Source organism: Nesoenas mayeri, assembly GCF_963082525.1.
Source record: "Nesoenas mayeri genome assembly, chromosome: 13".
Taxonomy (NCBI): Eukaryota; Metazoa; Chordata; class Aves; order Columbiformes; family Columbidae; genus Nesoenas; species Nesoenas mayeri.
In genome coordinates this window covers 14,373,172-14,392,375 of record NC_137550.1, presented here as the reverse complement: position 1 = coordinate 14,392,375, position 19,204 = coordinate 14,373,172, and the positions used below count along the sequence as shown (strand labels likewise).

The 19,204-nt window shown below is 66.2% G+C and overlaps 1 protein-coding gene across 1 annotated transcript; it reads right to left on the bottom strand.

The window, feature by feature from the left end:
• Positions 1 to 4,829: 4,829 nt before the first annotated feature.
• On the bottom strand, positions 4,830 to 15,694 carry SHROOM4 (shroom family member 4; the record flags this gene model as incomplete). Its single annotated transcript, XM_080352912.1, has 10 exons — positions 4,830 to 5,099; positions 5,170 to 5,442; positions 5,994 to 6,180; positions 6,262 to 6,684; positions 6,943 to 7,542; positions 7,962 to 8,023; positions 8,238 to 10,224; positions 10,752 to 10,883; positions 12,060 to 12,211; positions 15,569 to 15,694. The coding sequence occupies 10 exons, from the start codon at positions 15,692 to 15,694 to the stop codon at positions 4,830 to 4,832; spliced, it is 4,212 nt and encodes a 1,403-aa protein (XP_080209038.1).
• Positions 15,695 to 19,204: the final 3,510 nt, after the last annotated feature.

The following is a 19,204-nucleotide window of genomic DNA, read 5'->3' as shown; positions in this document are numbered from 1 at the left end:
GCGCCATCCGGGTGCACACAGAGCAGCACGTGCACGGGCACGGGTGGGCACATGCACGGCGGCCGTGCCCATGTGTGTGACCGTGGGCACGCGTGCGCGAGCATGCACAAGCGTGCGCATCCAGGTGTGGGAAAGCACATGTGCCGTGTCCGTGCACCTATGTGTGCATGGACATGGGTGATGCGTGCACCACCCACACAGCAAGGGCATGCACATGGGTGGCATGGGACGGTGTGCACATCATGGCCATGCACATCTGCATGCACACGCCCACGCATACGTCGCTAGGCACAGCTCAGGCGTGGGCATGCAAATGCGCTGCTGCCATACACATACATGTGCCCTCACCCTTACAGGCACACGCATGCACATGTACAGGCATGGGTGAGCACACGCACACTGCTCCCATGCACATACGTGTGCTCATGCCCACACGCAGGCATGCACACCCCAGGCATGGGCAAGCACGTGCACCACCTCCATGCCACCATACTTGCATATGGCCACACATGCATGGGCATGCACAGGCGTGGGTGAGCACATGCAATGGCCACTCCACACACCTGTACACACACCCACACCTGCACACAAACTACATGAGTTGGCAACATGCACTTGCAGGCCAGAAAGCCAACCATGTCCTGGCTGCATCACCAGCTGCATGACCAGCAGGTGCAGGGAGGGATCCTGCCCCTCTGTCCCCCGGTCAGGACCCCTGGAGCTCTGTGTCCAGCTCTGGGTCCCCAGCACAAGGAGGACATGGACCTGTTGGAGCAGCTCCAGAGGAGCCGCAGAAATGGTTCCAGGGCTGGAACAGCTCTGCTGGGAAGAAAGGCTGAGAGAGTTGGGGTGTTCAGCCTGGAGAAGAGAAGCTCTGGGGAGACCTTAGTGTGGCATTTCACTTTATAAACGAGGTTTCTAAGAAAGACAGAGAGGGAGTTTTTACCAAGGCCTGTAGTGACAGGACAAGGGGCAAGAGTTTTAAACCGAATGAGGGTAGGTTTAGGTTGGACATAAGGAAGAAATGTTGTATGATGAGAGTGGGGAGACACTGGAACAGGCTGCCCAGAGAAGCTGTGTATTCCTGGAGGTGTTCAAGGCTGGGTTGGACAGGGCTTGGGGAAACTTCATCTGGTGAAAGATGTTGGACTAGAGGGAGGTTGGACTAGATGGTCTTCAAAGGTCCCACTCCAAACCTTTCTGTGTTTCTATGGTTCACGTGCCTGCAGACATCCCACAAAGGTATAGTTGTATAGGAACACGCTCCGGAGTGTGTGTATGGAGCTCACACACGTGTACACAGCTGGGGGTGTGCCCCCAAACACACTGCTACGAGGGTCTGGCCCCACTTTCCAGCCCATGGTGTGCATAGGGCCCCCTGTGCCAGCCCTCACCTGCTGCTGCTCTGGGACCCCCGTGCTGGCAGCCAGCCAGGCCCAGACAAGAGTCCCGCACCCCCCACACCGCAGCCCACCCACCATGGGCCATGCCCTGGGCCAGGGGGGCTGGGGCTCCCATGTCCCCCACCTTGTGTGTGGCTGTGCCCTTCGGGCTGTAATAAGCAGATGGGGGCTGGGGGAATGCTGTGGGGTTTGGACCTCCACAGTTTGGGACTCCTCATTTCCCATGTGGGGCAGGGGGAGGCAGCTTGGCTCTCACTGAAGCACACTGCCCCACATGTCCTCATTCTCCCCCAGCACCAGTGGTGCAGTATATGGGTGGGACAGACTAGGGATCTGTAAAATGGAGATATTGTAGTGGAGAGGAGGCAGACAGCAGAGCCAGGGCTGCCCCAGCGTGTCTGGGTCCTGCCCGCAGCTCTGGGAGACCCACAAGCCCTGTATGCTACAATGAGCCTGCTGGTCTGCAGCTCTGCTGGGGTCCCATGCGGGGACCCCGAGTATCCCCCCACCCCATAGCCACATCCAGCACAGGCACTGAGTACCTTGCTGTGCCCGCCATGCCCTGGGTCTGTGGTCCAGCCTGACAGTGGTGGGAACAGCATGTGGGGGCAGGCGGGTCTCAAATGGGCCATGGGGCACACAGTTGGACTCGATGCTGCGGGTCTTGTCCAACCAAAATGATTCTATGACATATACGTGCATGCAACCCCTTCCTGCGGTTATCAGTGCATATGGGCCTGCACAAGTGGCTCTGCCCACGCACACATACACACACCTACCCACATGTGCACTCATTCACCCCTGTGCACTCACCTGCCTGTGCATTAGCTCACCTGCATGCGCACGCACACTTGTGCATGCATTCACATGTGCACATCACACACGCGTGGACACATTCACCCGTGCAGTCACTCATCACTGGTGCTTGTGCTCCCTGGCATGGCTCTGTGCTCCTTCCTGTGCACGTGTGCTCACACACATGGGGTGCGCACCTGTGCGTGCACGTCTGTTCATGTGTGTGCATGCACGTGCTTCCTTGTGTGCATGTTCAGTTGTGTGTGCTCATATGCGCATGCATGCATTCCCCTGTGTGTGCACGTGTTCACCTGTGTGCGCATGTGTTCAGCTGTGTGCACCAGCATGCGTGTACCTGCCTTCCCCCATGCAGCTGTGTGCTCTCTCAGCGTGCTTGCAGCTGTGCACCTACATTCTCCCACATGCATGCATGCATTTACCCCGGTGTTTGCTCACATGCATTCACATACACTCACCTTGTGCACATGCTCATGCGCATGCATCCTTCCGTGTTTGCATGCCAGTGTGTGTGTGCATACACATGTGCATGCACCCACCACTGCATGCCCGCACGCACCCACACCTGCGTGTGCTCACACACCTGCACTCACACCCCCACGTGTGCCTGTGCGCACGTCCACCCCTGCGCACACGTGCTCACACGCAAGTGCTGGTGCCATCCAGCTGCCAGCGCTGCCCTTGCGTGCTGCCCTGACATGGGGAGAGCGTGCCAGGGCCTGCCCTGTGGTGGCCAGCTGCCTCGCAGAGGCCATGGGGAGCATGTGGCTAGCAAGGGGACAGTGGCTGTGCCCACCCACACCACCCTGCAGTGCCGGGCTAAATCAGGGCACCCCGGAGCCAGCCCAGCACCAGCAGCACTGCACCATCCCCAGGCATTGCCATCCCCGCTGCGTCAGCCTCTCCTTGGTGCCACCCCAAACGTTCCGGCAGCAATGCCGTGGTGTGAGTGCCAGGGACAATGCTAAAACTGTCACCCAAGTGCTGTGCCCCGACCATGTGCCGCTGGGGAGGGGTCCAGACACTGCCCCCCGCCCTAGCCCAGGCCAGTAGCAATGGGTGCAGAGGATCCCCCTGCCCACAGCTGCACCCCACGCCCCTGCAGTGCCACAAGGGCGCTCAGTGCCCAAGAGCTTGTCAGGGCTCAGCTCGCCCCTCCCATGGTGGGCACCTGCCACCCCCACTGCCCCAGGGACAAACCACACAAGACAGAACGCGGACAGATGTGCAGCTGCTGCTGCTCCTTTAGTGTGAGAGAGGCACAACGGCACGCGGCGAGGCACGGGCACCGGCATACGCTGCTGGTGCGGTGATGAGCTGAGGGCTGCCAGCCCTCCCCACAGCAGCACATCCCCCAGCATCCAGTGGGTGCAGTCTTTGGTCCTCGTAGTGTCCTCAGGCAGGCAGAGGGGTGGCTGAGATGGGAGGGATGCGGGGGACCCCACTGCTGCCGGGCACTGTCCCAGGGTAGGGGTAGGTAGGTGCGGGGTGTAGTGTTCAATGGGCTGGGGAGGCCCACGCGGGGAACAGCCCCGCAGCAGGGCTGTGCGGTGCCATGCGGGCAGGTGTGGGTGCTGCCTGCACCCTGGGGCTGCGCTGCCTGGCCGGGGCCACCCCTAAAAGGGCTCAGCCCGCCCTGCCTCCCCAAAAGGCTTCCTCCCCCGCCCCAAGCTGCTGCTGGTTGCATGAAACCTGTGCAAAATCAGCATCAAGGCACTTCCCTGTCCCGTGAGGACAGACAGCGGTGGGGCGAGGGGATGACACAGGGTGAGGTCTAAGTGCTATCTGAGGCTGCTGCAGCACAGAGGAGGGGGACAGGTAACCCGTTTTGTCCTTAGCATGGTTTTTCCTCTATTAATTTCTCCTGGTGCCAGGGCGGAGGCTGGAGGCACAGGCTGGATGACACCAGGTGGTCCCTGTGCCCACAGAGCTGGTGGCAGGGGGTACCGGCAGCCCCTGGTCTACTGCTCCCAGCACCCCTTTCCTGGCAGGGCACCATCCCAGGAGCATCCATCGCTGTGTCCCCTGGGAGACGGGTGCACAGCACCCACCAGCACCCACCTCGGCCCCCCATGGTGCCTCCATCTGGCAGGGAGCGGGTTAAGGACCTGCTGGCCAGGGCCATTGTTTTGGACACAATGGAGAGGAAGAGGATGCCGGAGCCGAAATTCCTCCAGCTCCCACCGGACAGATGGACAGAGCCGGACAAATAGACAGGACAGAGGGCGAGGATGGTTTAACCCTTCCAGGCGCTGCGTGGGGACGCCCCGAGGCAGCCAGGGGGATGCTGTGGGACAGGCAGTGGTGTCCAGGACAAGGTGGAGGGACCCCTGTAGGCACACAAAGACCTCAGGGAATGGCAGGATGCGTCCATCTGGTCCTGCTGGGCTGCAAGGTGCCGGGTAGCCACTGAGCCCATGGCACCTCTGCAGCACAAACCCCCCACTAGGGCCTGCACTGACATCCCCTCCCCTGCTTGGTACACTGGAAAAATAAATAAAAGGCAGGGGCTGGTCAGACGGACAGACACAGGGAGAGCCCCTGATGGGCCAGATCCACTTTGGAAGCAAGCTGGGGCCACGGCCAGGGTCCCTGGGGAGATTGGGTGGGGGGCTAGCAGCCCTTGGGGGTCTGGCCAAGGCTCTCACGCAGGCACCGGAGCTGCTCCTGGCCCAGCTTGATCTTCTCCTCCAGCTCCCGCTGCTCAGTGATGAGGGCCGACTTCATCTTGATGAAGTGCTGGTAGTCCTGGAGGTGCTCGGAGGGCAGGTACCGCGCCACCATGGCGCCCACTGCCTCCTCCCGCCGCCCCACATGCTCCTTCAGCTCCTTAGCGTCCTCCAGCTGCGCCACCAGCAGCTGCTGCTTCTCCCGCAGGACCACCTGTGGGCAAGACGGTCTGTGTTAGTGGGGGTCCCGCGCCCCAACACCCCGCGAGCGCCCCTCTGCCCACCTTGTCCTCGGCGGGGGCGTGCGGCCCCAGGCTGCCCAGCGCGGTCTCCACCCGGGCCAGGCGCCCCGAGAGCGAAAGCAGGAGGTTGACCACCTTGTCCAGGTCGCCCACAAAGAGGCGGTACTTGTCGAACTCCCCTGGGGTGCAGAGGGCTTGCAGGCGGGTGGCCACGTCCTCGCCCAGCGCCCCGTTGGCGCTGATGTCCTCCTGCAGCCCCCGCTGCGCCTCCCGCAGCACCGCCAGCTTGCGGCTCAGGCTCTCGATCAGCTGCAGCTGTTGGAGAGAAGGGGTCAGGGCGACTGGGGCCACCCTGGGACCAGGGGACCGGGACATGGGCGCAGGTGGGACACACTGCATTGGGCCCCACAGACCGCAAGCACCTGGTGATGCCCCTGCTGTCCACCAGCTACCGGCAATGCCCCCAGTCCCTGTGAGCATCCAGCAATGTCTCAGACCCCGTGAGCAAATGGCAATGCCCCCAATTCCCAGGAGCACCCAGTGATGCCCCCAGTCCTCGCCAGCACCCAGAGATGCCCCTGGTCCCTGTGAGCATCTGGCAATGCCCATAAGCATCCAGTGATACCCCTGGTCCCCAAGAGCATACAGTGACACTCCCAAGCCCCTACAAGCATCCAACAATGGCCTCACAGGCATCTGACAACGTCCCAGCTCCTGTTAGCATCCAGCAATGTCCCTGGTCTCTGCAAGCACCCAGTGATGTCCCTCGTCCCCATGAGCATCCGGGAACATCCCCAGTTCCCATGAGCACCTGGCAATGGCAGTGGGGAACCCTGAGGGTATCAACCCAGCAGTGCCCACTTTACCTTCTTCTCCACTAGCTCATGGTCCACCTCCTCCTCCTCATCCTCTGAGCTCCGCTCCACCACCTCAGGCAGCTCCTTCACCTTGCTGAGGGGCTCAGCTTTGCCCGTGGCCGTGCCGTAATACGTCGGGTAGGAGGTGGAGCTGGCAGCGCTCCCAGGGGGTGGCGAGATGGGCTCGAAGCCCTGCCTGCGGGGACAGGGGCTCAGCGTCAGGGGCGGCGGGTGCAGCCTGTCCCTGGCATGCTGCCCGTCGCCACACCAGCCCTACCTGTCCTGCGCCAGAGCCTCCAGGTGCCAGTCCTTCTGCAAACGCTCCCGCCAGGGCTGCCGCTCCCCTGCCACCAGCAGCTCGCCCACCACCTCGGTGGCGGTGCTGCGGGGAGCCGGGGGGGCCAGGATGCCGGCCAGGGAGCTGTCCCTGCCTGCCACGTCCCACAGCAGCTCCTGCGAGTCCATGCGGCGGGGCTGGGGCCGGCCCCCCTGGCAGCTCGGCCCCTCCGATGCTCCAGGGCTGGGCTTGGGCAGCTCTGAGGTGGCGGGGCCAGGGCTACCATGCAGGAGCACAGAGCACTCACCCTCGCTGTGGGGCCCAGCCCAGCCCTGCTCCTGGTTCTGGCCGAGCCTTTGGGGCTGATCTTCCATCTCCCAGGGGTGCTTCACCTTCGGTCGCTCCTCCCCGGCGCCTGTCGCCCTGCTGACACGCACCCAGGGAACCCACATCAGCTCCCCTGCCCACCTGTGGGGGATGGTGACACGCAGGACCACGTCCACCCCCATGGAAAGAGGTCAGGGACAGCCCCCACACCCAGAAACCCCCCCGGCCTGGCCCAGGGGGTGGATTAGGATGCTCTGACACAGGGTTCAAAGGGCCACATATCCCCAGAAGCCACCCAGTGCCCAGGCTGTGCCCACAGCCCTGCTCCCAGCCCCACGCCGTGGCGGCACTTGCCTGCAAATCTCAGTGCTGCCAGCATCAGGCTCGAGTGTCCTGCGGAGCGATCCAGCAGGCTCAGGTCGGGGCCAGGCACCTGGCAGGGCAGGGGGGCGAGCGGCATGTCCCCGGGTCCAGCCCCCCTGCTCCCCGGTGAGGCTCTGTGACCGCTCACGCGTGGCCTCGGTGATGCTGCGCGTTGGCACCGGGGCGGCGGTGAAGGCAGAGCTGTGCCCGGAACCATCCGGCAGGCGCTGGGACATCCGCCGTTGCCTGTACTTCTCCCAGTTGGGGGGAGGTGGGCGAGGAGGTGGGGGACCCTTCTTTTTGGGGACATCAGGGGGGTCCAGCTTGGCACGGAGAACGTCCCTGCGGTCACGGCCCCGGGGGCTGGCGGGCTCCAGGTTGAGGTGGCTCTCAGAGAAGGCTCTGCCCCGCAGCGGGCGGTGCAGGAGGTCCGGGGGGCTCTCAGGGGAGCGGGGCAGGCGGTCGCCATCCCATGAGAGGTCATGCGTGGACGTGGCCCGGTAGCAGGGTGGCCACTCTGGCTCACTGCTCTCAAAGCAGGGGCGGAATGGGCCGAGCCTTGGGAAGCCCGGTTGATAGCGGGAAAGCTCGCTGGAGAGAGAAGGGGGCATCCATGCCCCCCAGACAGTCACCCCCTGGCAGCTCATGTCCAGCCCTGCCTCAGTTTCCCCAGCTGGCGTCACCCAGCACCACTGGCAGGGGAAGCCCCGGCTCTCCTGGTGCCCCCGTGCTGGGCACAGCTCCCCAGAGATGCCCCCAGCCTCCTGGGGATGGGTGAGGAGGGACCGACCCCCTCCGTGCCATGAGCACCCCCTTGGTCTCCTGGGCCCTGCTCACCCCATGGGACACGGGCTCTCGCTTCGCAATGCACAGCAGGGCTGTGGCAAGGGCATTAAGGGTGGTGCTTTATACATCACCAACCAAAACCACAGTGGTCCCCACCTCCCTGGCAGAGGACCCCACCGAGCAGCATGCATGTCCTGGCACCCTGGCACCCAGTGTGGGCTCACCTGATGGACTGACTGGCTTTCCTGGTTATCGCCGGTGGTTCCCAGTCATCCAGAGGAAATTCCTGCATGGGGGAATGAGGCAGAGTGTGAAAATGGGGTCAGCATCCCGCTCCCCAGCACCCCACAGTCCATCCCTCTCCAGGCTCAGTAGGCAGGTATGGGGTCTGCAGGGCTCCCTGTGGGCACAGTACCCCCCACCCCAACTCAGAGGCACGCTCCAGGGGTGCAGGATGGTGCGAGTGCTGCCCCACAGCACAGTCCCAGGGGGTCACTTACCGGGGCGAAAGGTCTCCGGGGGGGCCAGGCGTCGCTCTCCTCCCGCCCAGGACGAGGGGCTGGGCAGCAGCAGTCAGGGCAGCGTGCCCAGGGCTGAGGGTGGCAGCGGCAGGCACGGCCGTGGGGCAGCAGTGGAGGGCACAGGTCCCCCCCGCAGTAGCGGCAGGGCTCGGGGCGCAGGGGAACCCCATAGGGGTAGGAGAAACCCCGCAGGTACTCCAGCTCCCCCGGCCTCCCCAGCGGCTTGTAGCAGGGGGGCTGCTCCCGGCAGCACTCAGTGTAGTGGCCAGCAGAGCTGGGACAGCCAGGTGAGGGGGGGACATAGGGCTGGTCCACAGAGAGACGGCGGGTGTCCCGGCGCTCGGGGCCGGGGGGCTGGAAGGCACTGGGATCCCCTGCCGGGGGCTTGCTGTGCCGCGGGGGTGTCGGCCGGCTGCTCTCCTCGAAGAACCGACGGCGGTCAGCAAAGGGCAGCAGGACGGCCTCATCGCTGCTCCGTGCTGGGGAGCTGGGGGCCGCCGGCCCCTGCCCGTAGCCCTCCAGCTCGCCTGGGCTGGGCGAGCGCTGCGGCTGCAGCTTGCGCTCTGGGGACCAGCGCCAGCGGCCCCGGACCATCGGCACCGCCCGGTTGGGGGACGGGACCCCTTTGGAGACTGGCAGCGGGTCAGGGGTGGGCACGCCCCGGTCCCCCGAGCAGCCAGGGCTCCTGCTGTCATCGCTCAGCGCAGGGCTGAGGCACTTGGCTGGGGTGCGGGGTCCCTCCGCCGGCACACTGCCCTCGAGGGGCTCCTCCTCCACCAGCTCCTCGCCAGGCGGCGGGGCGCCGGGGCCCCGGCTCTTCTGCAGCTGGGCCTTGCGTCGCTGGATCTCGTTGCGCAGGCTGGTGGCGAAGCGGTCGCTGCGGCGGCGCATCTGAGCAGAGCGGTGGGGAGGACCCGCAGCCCGCCGGCCCCCCGCCCGGCTCTCCTCCTCTGCTGGGCCCTCGGTGCCATGTGCTGGGTTGGCCCCCGGCCCGTCCTGCCCGCAGGCTTGCTGCAGCTCGGGGCAGCAGCGGTAGGGTGGCAGGCGGCAGCACGGCTCTGGGCAGAGCGGGGGGTCCTGGGCAGCCCCTGCAGCCCCTGGCCGGCTGCCCTCAGGGTGAAGCGGAGAGAGTGTCCAGTGGTGCCCGTTGGGGGCCGGTGAGGCTCGGCCGCTGCCAGTGCCCACCTTGAGGGAGCGGAGCTGGGAGGCCAGCAGCTGCTCAGGAGCACTGTGCCGGTGTACTGTGTGGCCCTTGAGCGGGGAGAGCAAAGGGTTGTCACTTGCCGCCATGGCATCCGGCACTCGATGCGCGCTGCCATCCGGGTACAGCCGGTTGCCAGACTCTGTGCTCTCCCCCAGGAGCGGCTCGGCCGAGCACCGGTCCGGGTGGGAGCTCAGCATGTAATACTGGTCGGCAGAGAGACGGTCCTTCATGGAGTACAGCACCGGCGTCCTCCTGCCCGCCGCCTCTGCCTCCCTGTCCTGCTGGCAGAGGAAGGTGTCGGAGATCCACCGGCCCTTGGCGTGCAGCATGTCCACCGACACCGATGCCCGGTGCCTGTCCCCTCCGCTGGCTGGGGCTGCCCGCAGGCTATCCCTCCTGACAGGGGGCTGGGGGGGCACAGGCGCCCGCCAGGCCTCGGGGTGTTGGCTGGCAGGTGGCTCGGCCCCCGTGGTCAGGTAGCACCCGTCGGGGGGCTTGCAGAGGCCTTGGAGGCTGGAGTCGGCAGCGGCGGCCTCCTCGGGGCGGAGGGACAGAGCGCAGTCAGAGGCGATGGAGCTGGCGGAGAAGGAGCTGTAGGCTGAGTCCCGCTTGCTGTGGTACATGCCCTGGTCAACGGGTGAGGGGTCCCCTTCATAGTAGGCCTGGCCAGGCTGGTCCAGGCTCTCCATGCTCCCGATGGAGCTGCTCCGGTCAGTGCTGCAGTGCCGGGACAGCGGGTTCCACTGCAGGGACAGCTCGCTGCTGCCCGGCCCCACGCCGGTGTTAGGGGTGCCCGCCGCCCCCCGCCCAGCTCCCCGGCAGCCACTCCGATGGGCACGAGATCACGGGAAGCCAACACCTCCCCCCACGTACATCCCCCCCAGGACAGAGGGGCACAGGCTGGCACAGCCCCAACTTGCCCTTCACCCCCAGGCTTGGGGGCAGCACCAAGGCTGCCCGGGCACGGTCAGGGAGAGCAGGCACAGGGACACAGGGTGTGCACCGCTCTGGCCACTTGGGATGTGTCTGCTCTGGCGGGGGGACGCTGGGACTCAGCTCCTGGCCGGCTCGGCGGAGCCACCGCCCCTTCCTGCCGGCAGCGCCGAGTAAACAGGCAGGGGAAAGGGCAGCGCGGCAACAGGACGTGTGGGGATGCCCAAGAGCGGTGTGGGACAGCCAAGTGAGCTCCCGCCCCGCGCCCCCTCCACCTCAACTCAAGCGGGCGCCTCGTCCGCCCCCTCCTCTCGTGCAGTCCCGTGGGTGCCCTCAGGGTGGGTCGGGGGTCTCACCTGACATCACACCCTGAGGGCCAGGAGAGGCTGAAGGCGTCAGCAGGGCAGTGCATGGCAGGGGCGTCGGGGCGGCTTTCGGCAAGTTTGGCCACGTGCCAGGAATGGGGCCGGAGAACGGGCACGCTCCTCCTGCCAAGAGCAACAGCGGGAGAGGACAAGAATGGGGAGGAAGCCGGGCCGAGGAACCGGGGCTGAAGTCACTTCCTACGAGGCTTCCTGTCCCCCTCAGGCCAGCGCCTGCCCGAGGGGGACGGCAGCGAGGAGGGTCCAGCCCTGCCAGCACCCGGTGCCGAGCAGGGGGATGTCACAGCTCTCCCTGGCTGCTGGGGCTCCTCTGCCTGCAGCGTCCCTGCCGCCAGTTCAAGAAGGCACCAAGGACGTGGCCCTAGTGCAGCCCACAAGCAACGACCCAGCCAGCCAAGGGTCTCTGCCAGGACTGGAGCGGCTCGGCAAGCATGTCAAGGGACCTTGAGGCCACATCTGTGTCCCCACCACAAGCCTGAGCTTCCCCCCTTGTTTCTCTGTCCCTCAGCATTTGCAGCAAGCACCAGCCACATCACATCCTCCGGAAGGGGTCTTGTGTCAGGCCCCGTCCCACCCCCTGTGCCAGACAGCCATGGGGGTCTCCAGTCCTACCAGTGCATGCAGGCAGCCATGTCCCGTGTCACCACACAGACGTGTAGGCAGATACCACCTCCTGTACCCCCCAAATGCCCAGTGCTGCCCCAGCATCCACCAGCTCAGCAGGGAGGGTGGCAGGGATGAGCTGTGAGGTCAGCACAGGGACCCCTCCCCACCCAGAGCCCCCAAACTCACCATGGATGATGCTCAGCCCCAGCACAGCTCTGTGGCACCCCCTGCCCCGTGGGCAGTGCCCCACGCTGCCCCAGCCCCTGGGTGCTGCCGGAGCTGGAGCCGCGTCAGGATGCAGCCAGGGAGTGGATGCGGGTCAGGGAGGAGGGGGATGACTGCAGCACCCGGCCCTGCCTCTCCTTCCTTTCCCAGGCAGGCAGCAGGCAGGCAGGCAGGAAGGGAGAGGAGCGGCCACGCTACAAGATACCGCCCAGCAAAAGGAGGTGTTGAGCCCGCCACACTGCCCCGGCTCTGCTGGCAGCACACTGGGCTGGGGACCCCCCACCCACCACGGGGTGCTGGGCAGCCGCGGCGGGGCTGACCCCTGCCCTGTCCGAGCACGGGGCAGCTCCAGGCTGGACACGGGCACCGCCAGGCTCCCACCAGTCCTCCCACCAGGCGATGCACTCCCAGCCTTGGCACCACCACCCCCCTACCCGCAGCGCTGCCAACCTGCGGACGATCATCTTCAGGGTGCGGTAGGAGCCCTTGATGAGGATCAGGGCCTCCTGGCGGGACCCATACAGCGGTGTCCCGCTGATGTTCACCAGCTCATCGCCCGGCTGCAGCCGGCGGGACAGCGCAGCTTTGCCCCCGTCCTCCACCTGGGTGACAGAGTGGGGTGTCAAGGAGACAGCAGCCCCCCAGAACACCCCAGGGGGTGTGCCACTGCCTTTGGGTGCCAGAAAGACACTTCAGAAAGGAGTGCCTGCGCCCCAGGAACCATAGAGGGATCTGCGGCGCCAGGCTCCCTCCTTGCCCCAGTCACATGAATTTCTGAGCAAGGAAAGGGCATAAGGGAGGGGGAGAAGAAAAATGTCCCATCCCAGCAGATTCCCCCGCAGGCATGGGCAGCACAAGGGCCCTTTGTCCGGCGCGGATGCCAGCCCCCGGCTGCTGCTCCCAGCCCCACGTTGGCCCTGCCCAGGCACCCGTGATTATTCTGATGCCCGAAGGACGTCATCACATCGTGTAAGCCCAGGAGACCCAACAGCTGGGGAACTGCGGAGCTGTGCCTGGCCCTGGCACACACCTACCCCACCCTGGCACCTACAGCTGAAATGAGCCTGGTGCCCCATAGCACCACAGCTTGGAAGGCATGGGGCCACAGCGCTGCTGACACAGAGGGGCCCCAGCTCACTCCCTCTGCCCCAGCAGGCAGGTGCAGTGCAGGCAGAGTGCCCAGTGCTGGTGCTCATTCCTGCCCATCCTGCCCCTCCTAAAGGTCAGGGATCACCATGTCGTGCCCCTCACACTGCAGTGCTGGCAAATGAGCCTCGCTGCTGGGTTGCATGCTGGCAGCAGTACAGGACATGCAGACACATGGCGCAGGACATAGGGTGCCTTCTGCCGCCATACCTGGCACAGATGTGGACCCTGACCTGGCTGGATGCTACAGCCACCCACAGGGTGACGGGCAGAGCTGGCCTGGCACCGTGCTGGGGCTTCTGTGCCCAACCTGCCCACAGGCTCTTTGCCCTGCCCTGCCGCTCCTAGCCCGGCAGAGAAACGAGCTCTGCCCGCAGTACCCGCAGCAATGACTCCACAGCCCAGCCTGGGTGGCAGCCAGGCCCCAGTGCCAGGGGGCACCCACAGCTCCCCAGCAGGCCGGCCACCACATATGTGCCCCCAGGCACCTCTTCCCAGCCCTGGTGCTGGGCAGGGCTCTGGGGGCATCCCCCTGCATGGGGGTGACATGACACCCATGGAGCCAGGTAGGGGCAGCCGGGCCTCCTGCTCCGCCCAGCACTGCCCCATGGCTCTGTCTGGCACAGCTGTGCCCAGGGCCTCACAGCTCTCCCATTTTTTAGGGACCTGAGCATTGCAATGCCATGTTCAGGCTGGGGAAAGCATGATGCGCCTGCCTGTGCGGGCAGGGGGCCCTGGCAGGGGGCTCCAGCTGGCTGCAAGGGCTCCTAGTCCCATCATGCGCTCACTGGAGCACCTAGGTTTAACCCCTGCCACGCTGCTGCCCACCCCCAGGCAGCTCCAGCAGAGCAGGCAGCCAGAGCAGGCTGCGCCTTCACCCCAGTCCTCTGCCCGGCCAGATGCCCACTCCATCCTGCCCCGTGTCCACGGGGCTGAGTCAGCGGTAACAGGTCATCCCCCCCTGAGCTGTGCTGCTCTCTGGGCCACTGCGTGTGCCGAGACAGACGTGGCTCAGCCCTGGCATCACTCACAAAAAGCTAAATGTGGCATAAACAGTCCCTTGTTCTGCCTTCACCACCAGTGAACTCAGTGCTGTCAGCCAAACCCTGCCGCTTGTCGTCCCGCCAGGCTGGGCTGGCGCTGGTCATTTCCCTGACGTTCACTCTGGGCCCTAATGGTGGGCACCACCTGGCTCACTGGAATATCCGTCAGCGCCAGGAGAGACTTGTCTTAGGAGTCACAGCCACGGCAGTGCCCGCCCTGTGCCCACCCCGCCCACGCTGACCTCCGTCCTTGCCAATGATGTGCCCAGGGGCCCAGCACCAGAGGGCACTCAGCAGCAGCCCCATCGAGGGCCCGAAGCCCAGGCCAGTCCCGCCATGCGACTCTGCCACAGGAAGGGATCCCCCCCGGAGTGGCTCAGAGATCAAACTGTCTCACCGAGCACCGGGACCCCCTTCCCCTTTCCGGCGCAGGACGCGGGGCCCCCCGCGCCGCAGGCGGGACTGCCCTCCCCGCACGGGCCGGCACGCACACACCTCGGCAGAGCCGCCCCGGGGGACCCTCCCCTGAATGCACAGAGCGCTGGAACAAGCCCCCTTTGTCTGCACAGCACACGCGGCAGCGGCGGCCCGGCCAGGGGAGCGTGGAGGCCGGCCCGCCCTGGCCCGCAAGGACCGCCCCCCCGCCATCAGCAGCGGTGGGGAACATCCTCTGGCCCCCCCATCCCCTCCTCCAAAAGTCGGCGGACGAAGCGGGACCCACCGCTCCGAGGCCCGGCAGCGCCCCCCCGCCCCGGCTCCCAGCAGGGCCCGGCTCCCGCCCGCCGGCGGTGCCACCCCGGGCGCAGGGCAGGGACCGGAGCCACTTTTCCAGCTCCCCCAGCCAGACCACGCTGCCCGCGTCCCGGCGCAGGGCGTGGAGGGCCCCGGGGCGCAGCCAGCCCGGCTCGGGGCAGGGAGGCAGCCCCGGGGCCGCGACAGAGCCCGACCCGCCAGCATCCTGGCCCCGACAGGACGGTGGCACTGAGCGGGCAGGCAGCCAAGCCGTCCGGTGACAGAGGCTCGGCCGGGCTCCGGGGGCTCGGGGTGCGGGTGCACCCCCGGCTGCTGCCCGGCTCCCAGCGGGTTTCCCGGGAGGGCGATGCCCCGGCGGGGCCACGGGAATCGGTGACCCCTGCGTGGCGGGACGTCGCGGCCGTGGGTCCGGACCCTCGCTCTCCCCGCTCCCGGCTGCCGAAGGGACCTGGCTCGACACCACAGCCCGGCACCAGCCCCCTGGCTCGGGGACGGCCCTGCCCAGGAGTTTCAGGGGTGCCGGGACACGGCAGACTCTGGTCCCCCCCTCAGTGGCACCCAGCGTCCCCGCAGACGCAGGTCCCCGGGTTACCCGTGGGCGCGGCACCATGGGTGGGCAGACGAAGTGGGGGCTGCCCCCCCCGGTTGCGCCCCGCGGGACGGGACCGACAGGGACGTGGGGGCCGCCCCCGCCGCCAGCCCAACGGATGTGCCAGAGGAATTTCTTCCTGCCGCCGGGCCTGGGCTGCCCCTCCGCCCCCACAGCCCCGCTCCCACTCTCCCTCGCGGCTCGGGGTGGCGGATCGCGGGGGAACGCGAGTGCGAGCGGCTGCCACGGACCCGCCCCACCGAGATACGCGACCCCACGGCCGGGGCTCCCCGCGCCCCCAGCGCCGTCGCGCACCGCGCGTCCCCCCCGTCCCGCGTCCCCCACCTCCCGCGCCCCGACGCGGGTTGGAGGCCCCTCGCGGGATGATGCCGCGGAGCCCCCGCGGGACCGCGTCCGGCGACGCCTACCTTGGAGACGATGAGGGGCTCGCCGTGCTCCAGCCCGCCGCGCAGCGTGAAGCCCCAGGGCGCGCCCCCCTGCAGCTGCACATGCACGTACTGGGGGGCGCCGGGCCGCCCTTCGGCCCGCTCCATGGCCGCTACCGCCCCATCCCGGCCCGGCCCGGCCCGGCCCGGCCCCGCACCGCGGAGGAAATGACACCCCCGCCCGCCCGGGCAGAGCGGCGGGGAGCCGAGCGGCGGGGCGGGGCCGGTCCGGCACCGGGGCTGCTCCGCCGCCGCCAATGAGGAGCGGGGGGACGGCGGCGGTCGGCTCGGCTCGGCACGGCACAGCTCGGCTTGGCTGGCTAGGCATGGCACGACTTGGCTCAACACGGCATGGCATAGCTTGGCTCAGCTCAGCATGGCACAGCTCGGCTCAGCCCAGCACAGCATGGTGTAGCACAACACAGCGCAGTTTGCCATGGCTCGGTTTGGCTCAGCTAGGCACAACACGGCTCAGCACAGCACAGCACAACATGCAATGGCTCACCATAACATGGCACAGCTTAGCTTGGCACAGCTTGGCTCAGCACAGTTCAGCACAGCCATGGCACAGCTCAGCTCTGAACAACTCAGCTCAGCATGGCGTGGCACAGCTCAGCATAGCTCATGGCATGGCTCAGTTTATGGCATGGCTCAGCAGACAATAGCATAGCACCATGCTACTCAGCTCAACTGAGCTTGGCTTGGCAGAGCTCGGCCCAGCCAAGGGACCTGTACTGAGCTGCTTGGCTCAGCTTGGCACGGCCCAGCCAGCATGGTTTGACTCAGTCTGGCTCAGCCAGCATGGCATGGCATGGAGGGCTGGCACAGTTCAGTTTGGTTCAGCATGGCACAGCACAGCTCAACCTGGCACAATTTGGCTCAGCTCAGCATGGGATGGCATGGAGTCCAGCATGGGTTGGCTGGCCCAGCACCACTCAACTGGACATAGTTCAGTGCAGCTCAGCTGGGCTGATGTGTTCTGCCTAGGCTCAGCTCAGCATGGCATGACATGGGGCTGGCACAGGTCAGTTCAGTTCACTATGAGGCCTGACCTGGTGTGCCTTCACTTGGCCTGGCCCAGTTTCACTCAGTGCAGTTCAGCTTGGGTTGACATGGACAAGCATGGCTGGCACGGTTCAGCTTGGTATAGCATGACTGAGCTTGGCCTGGCACAGTTCACCACAGCATCATTAGTGTCAGTTTGGCACAGCTCAGCCCAGCACAGCACAGCTCGGCTTGGCAGAGCTCAGTTCAGCACAGCAGCGCAGCGTGGCCAGCGTTTTGGCAGCGTGCATGCGGGTACGAGGGGCTGCCTGCTCAGGTGGCGGTGGGGTGTTGCAGCACCTGCTGCAGCTCCTCAGGGCAGGAGGCTCCCTGCAGAACCCCACCCTGGCAACCATGCTGGCGCCCTGAGCCCCGCTGCATGCACTGCCAGCTCCCGTAGGGCCTGCGTGCTCCGGCCCCCAGCCTGTCCTGCCGCGCACCCTGGGGCGTGTGTGGCAGTATGGCTGTGCTTCACCTCCGCCTTTCCCCCAGCAGGTCCAGGAGGGGCTGTGGTCCCCGCTTTGGAGAAACTGAGGCAGGGGACGGAGGCAGCTGGGGTCGGTGGAAGTGAGCAGCACTGGCTCCCGGGAGAGCCCAGAGCCTCCGCTCCTCCCCTTCCCACCCGGGGCCCCGGCTCTTACTCATCTCCTTCCAGACACAGCCGGGCCGGAAAGCTCAGCGCTGCCAGCACCGCCCGCGGCCCCAGCTGCCTGCGGGCTGGGCGGGCGCAGCGCTGCGGCCTGGGAGGGTGGGCTGGCTCTGCCAGGCTGGCGAGCAGCCCCCGGGTTGCTCAGTCCTGCCACAGTGGGGGTCCTTCGAGTTTCTCTCAGCAGCCCCCATCCACTGGCACCTGCCTTGAACACTGTCTGCGCCCTGCCAAGCTCAGCTGCAGGCGGCCCAGTACATGTGCCCAGTCCCAGTGCTGTGCTGTGCCAGGGCACAGGGCTGGGGCAGTCCCTGGGCTGTTTGTGGTGCTGGAGCCCACCCAGCAGCGATGCATGGCCCCTCTCACGCAGCCTCAACGCGTCCACTCCTGGCCTGACTCTCCTGCTCTCCCCCATGGCTTTGCTGCCCCCTTCGCTGTGACCCCCACTCACAGATGGCTCCTGCCATGCCTGGACTTTTCCCAGCCTCTGCCGGGCTCAGCTGCCCCCGTGCCCTTTCCCAAATGAGTAACCAGGGCTGCCCACCCAGGCGTGAGGGCTCTGTGCCCTGGTTTGTCACGCGGCCCCACACCCCATTAAACACTGCAACTTCCCTGCCCCCGGCACCCCCCACACGGCCCTCCCAGCCCTTACTGGTGTGCTTTACAGCTGGCACCAGGAAGGGTGGGCAGCACTGAGGGCAAGGCACCAACACACCCCTGCAGCTCCCACCATGTCCCTTTGCCTGCAGCAACAGTTCCCAACCAGAGCGGCCACCCCCAGCCCTCTCCATCCTGTCAGGAAAGCAGCAGTGCCCCAGCTCAGCACCATGTCAGGCACTCTGCCAGGGGCATGTGCCACAGCTGTCTGCATCCTGCCTTGTGGTGTGCCCGTGGAGCCTGCCTCCAGCAAGTGTCACGGAGCCACAGAATGGCACCAGGGCTGGGGGGACAATGCCTTCGGTAAGGGCAATGCCTCAAATCACCTCTGCCAGTGAGAGGGTGGGCATCGCCCTTGCAACCCTTCAGCCTTGGGCATGTGCTGATGGAAAGACCTTGGTGCCAGAACGGTCAAGCCTGGTGAAGCTGCTGCCATGGTGATGCCCATAGCATGGGTACCACCCGCTGACCCAGCTGTGCTCCGTGCCCCAGGCTCTGGGGCACTCTGCCCACCCGTGTGCCACAGTGCCACAGGCCCTGGGCTCGATGCTCATCTCTCAGCTGGGGAAAGCGAGGTGCAGGACAGCCTGCCTGTGCTGGGGGGAGGTCTGGGAGCAGCCCCCAGGCTCTGTGCCTCCTCTGGGCAGTGTGCACCGGCTGGCAGCGATGGACAGAAAGGCGCCAAGTCCACTGCTAGGGGGTTGGCACGGGGTAGGGGGAAGCGGAGGGGCTCTTAGTGCGGTGGAGCACCCCACCTGGCTCCAGACCCCTCCCCTGGGACCCGGGGAGCTCCTGGCCCTTTAACCCCTGATTGGGGCTGTGCCTTTAAAACGGGCCCCGGGGCGGGGGCTCTCACCCCGCAGGAGGAGGAGGCTGGCCAGGAGCAGGTGGCCTGAGTGAGCTGGTCCTTCCCACCCCACCCCACTTCACCCCGCACCTCCACCACACTCTCTCTCCCCTGCCCTGGCACTTTTCTGGTACCTGTAGCCAGGCTTGTGTCTGGCTGGCTTTGCCCCTGGTCTGGATTTTAGTCTGGAATTTGCACCTCTTTTTGTATGTAGTGTGCCCCCGCTGCCTCCCGTCTTTCTGTTCCTGTGCCGAGCTGAAGCAGCTGGCATGACAGCCCTGGTTTGATAGTGGCTGCAGGACGCTGAGGTCTCCTTTTGCTGGTGCCTGCAACCAGCTCTGCCTCACCAGGAGGAAGTATGACTGCAGGCTTCCCCTGATCCCGCCAGCGGCCAGCGCCACCTCACCCCCTCCACACGCCTACC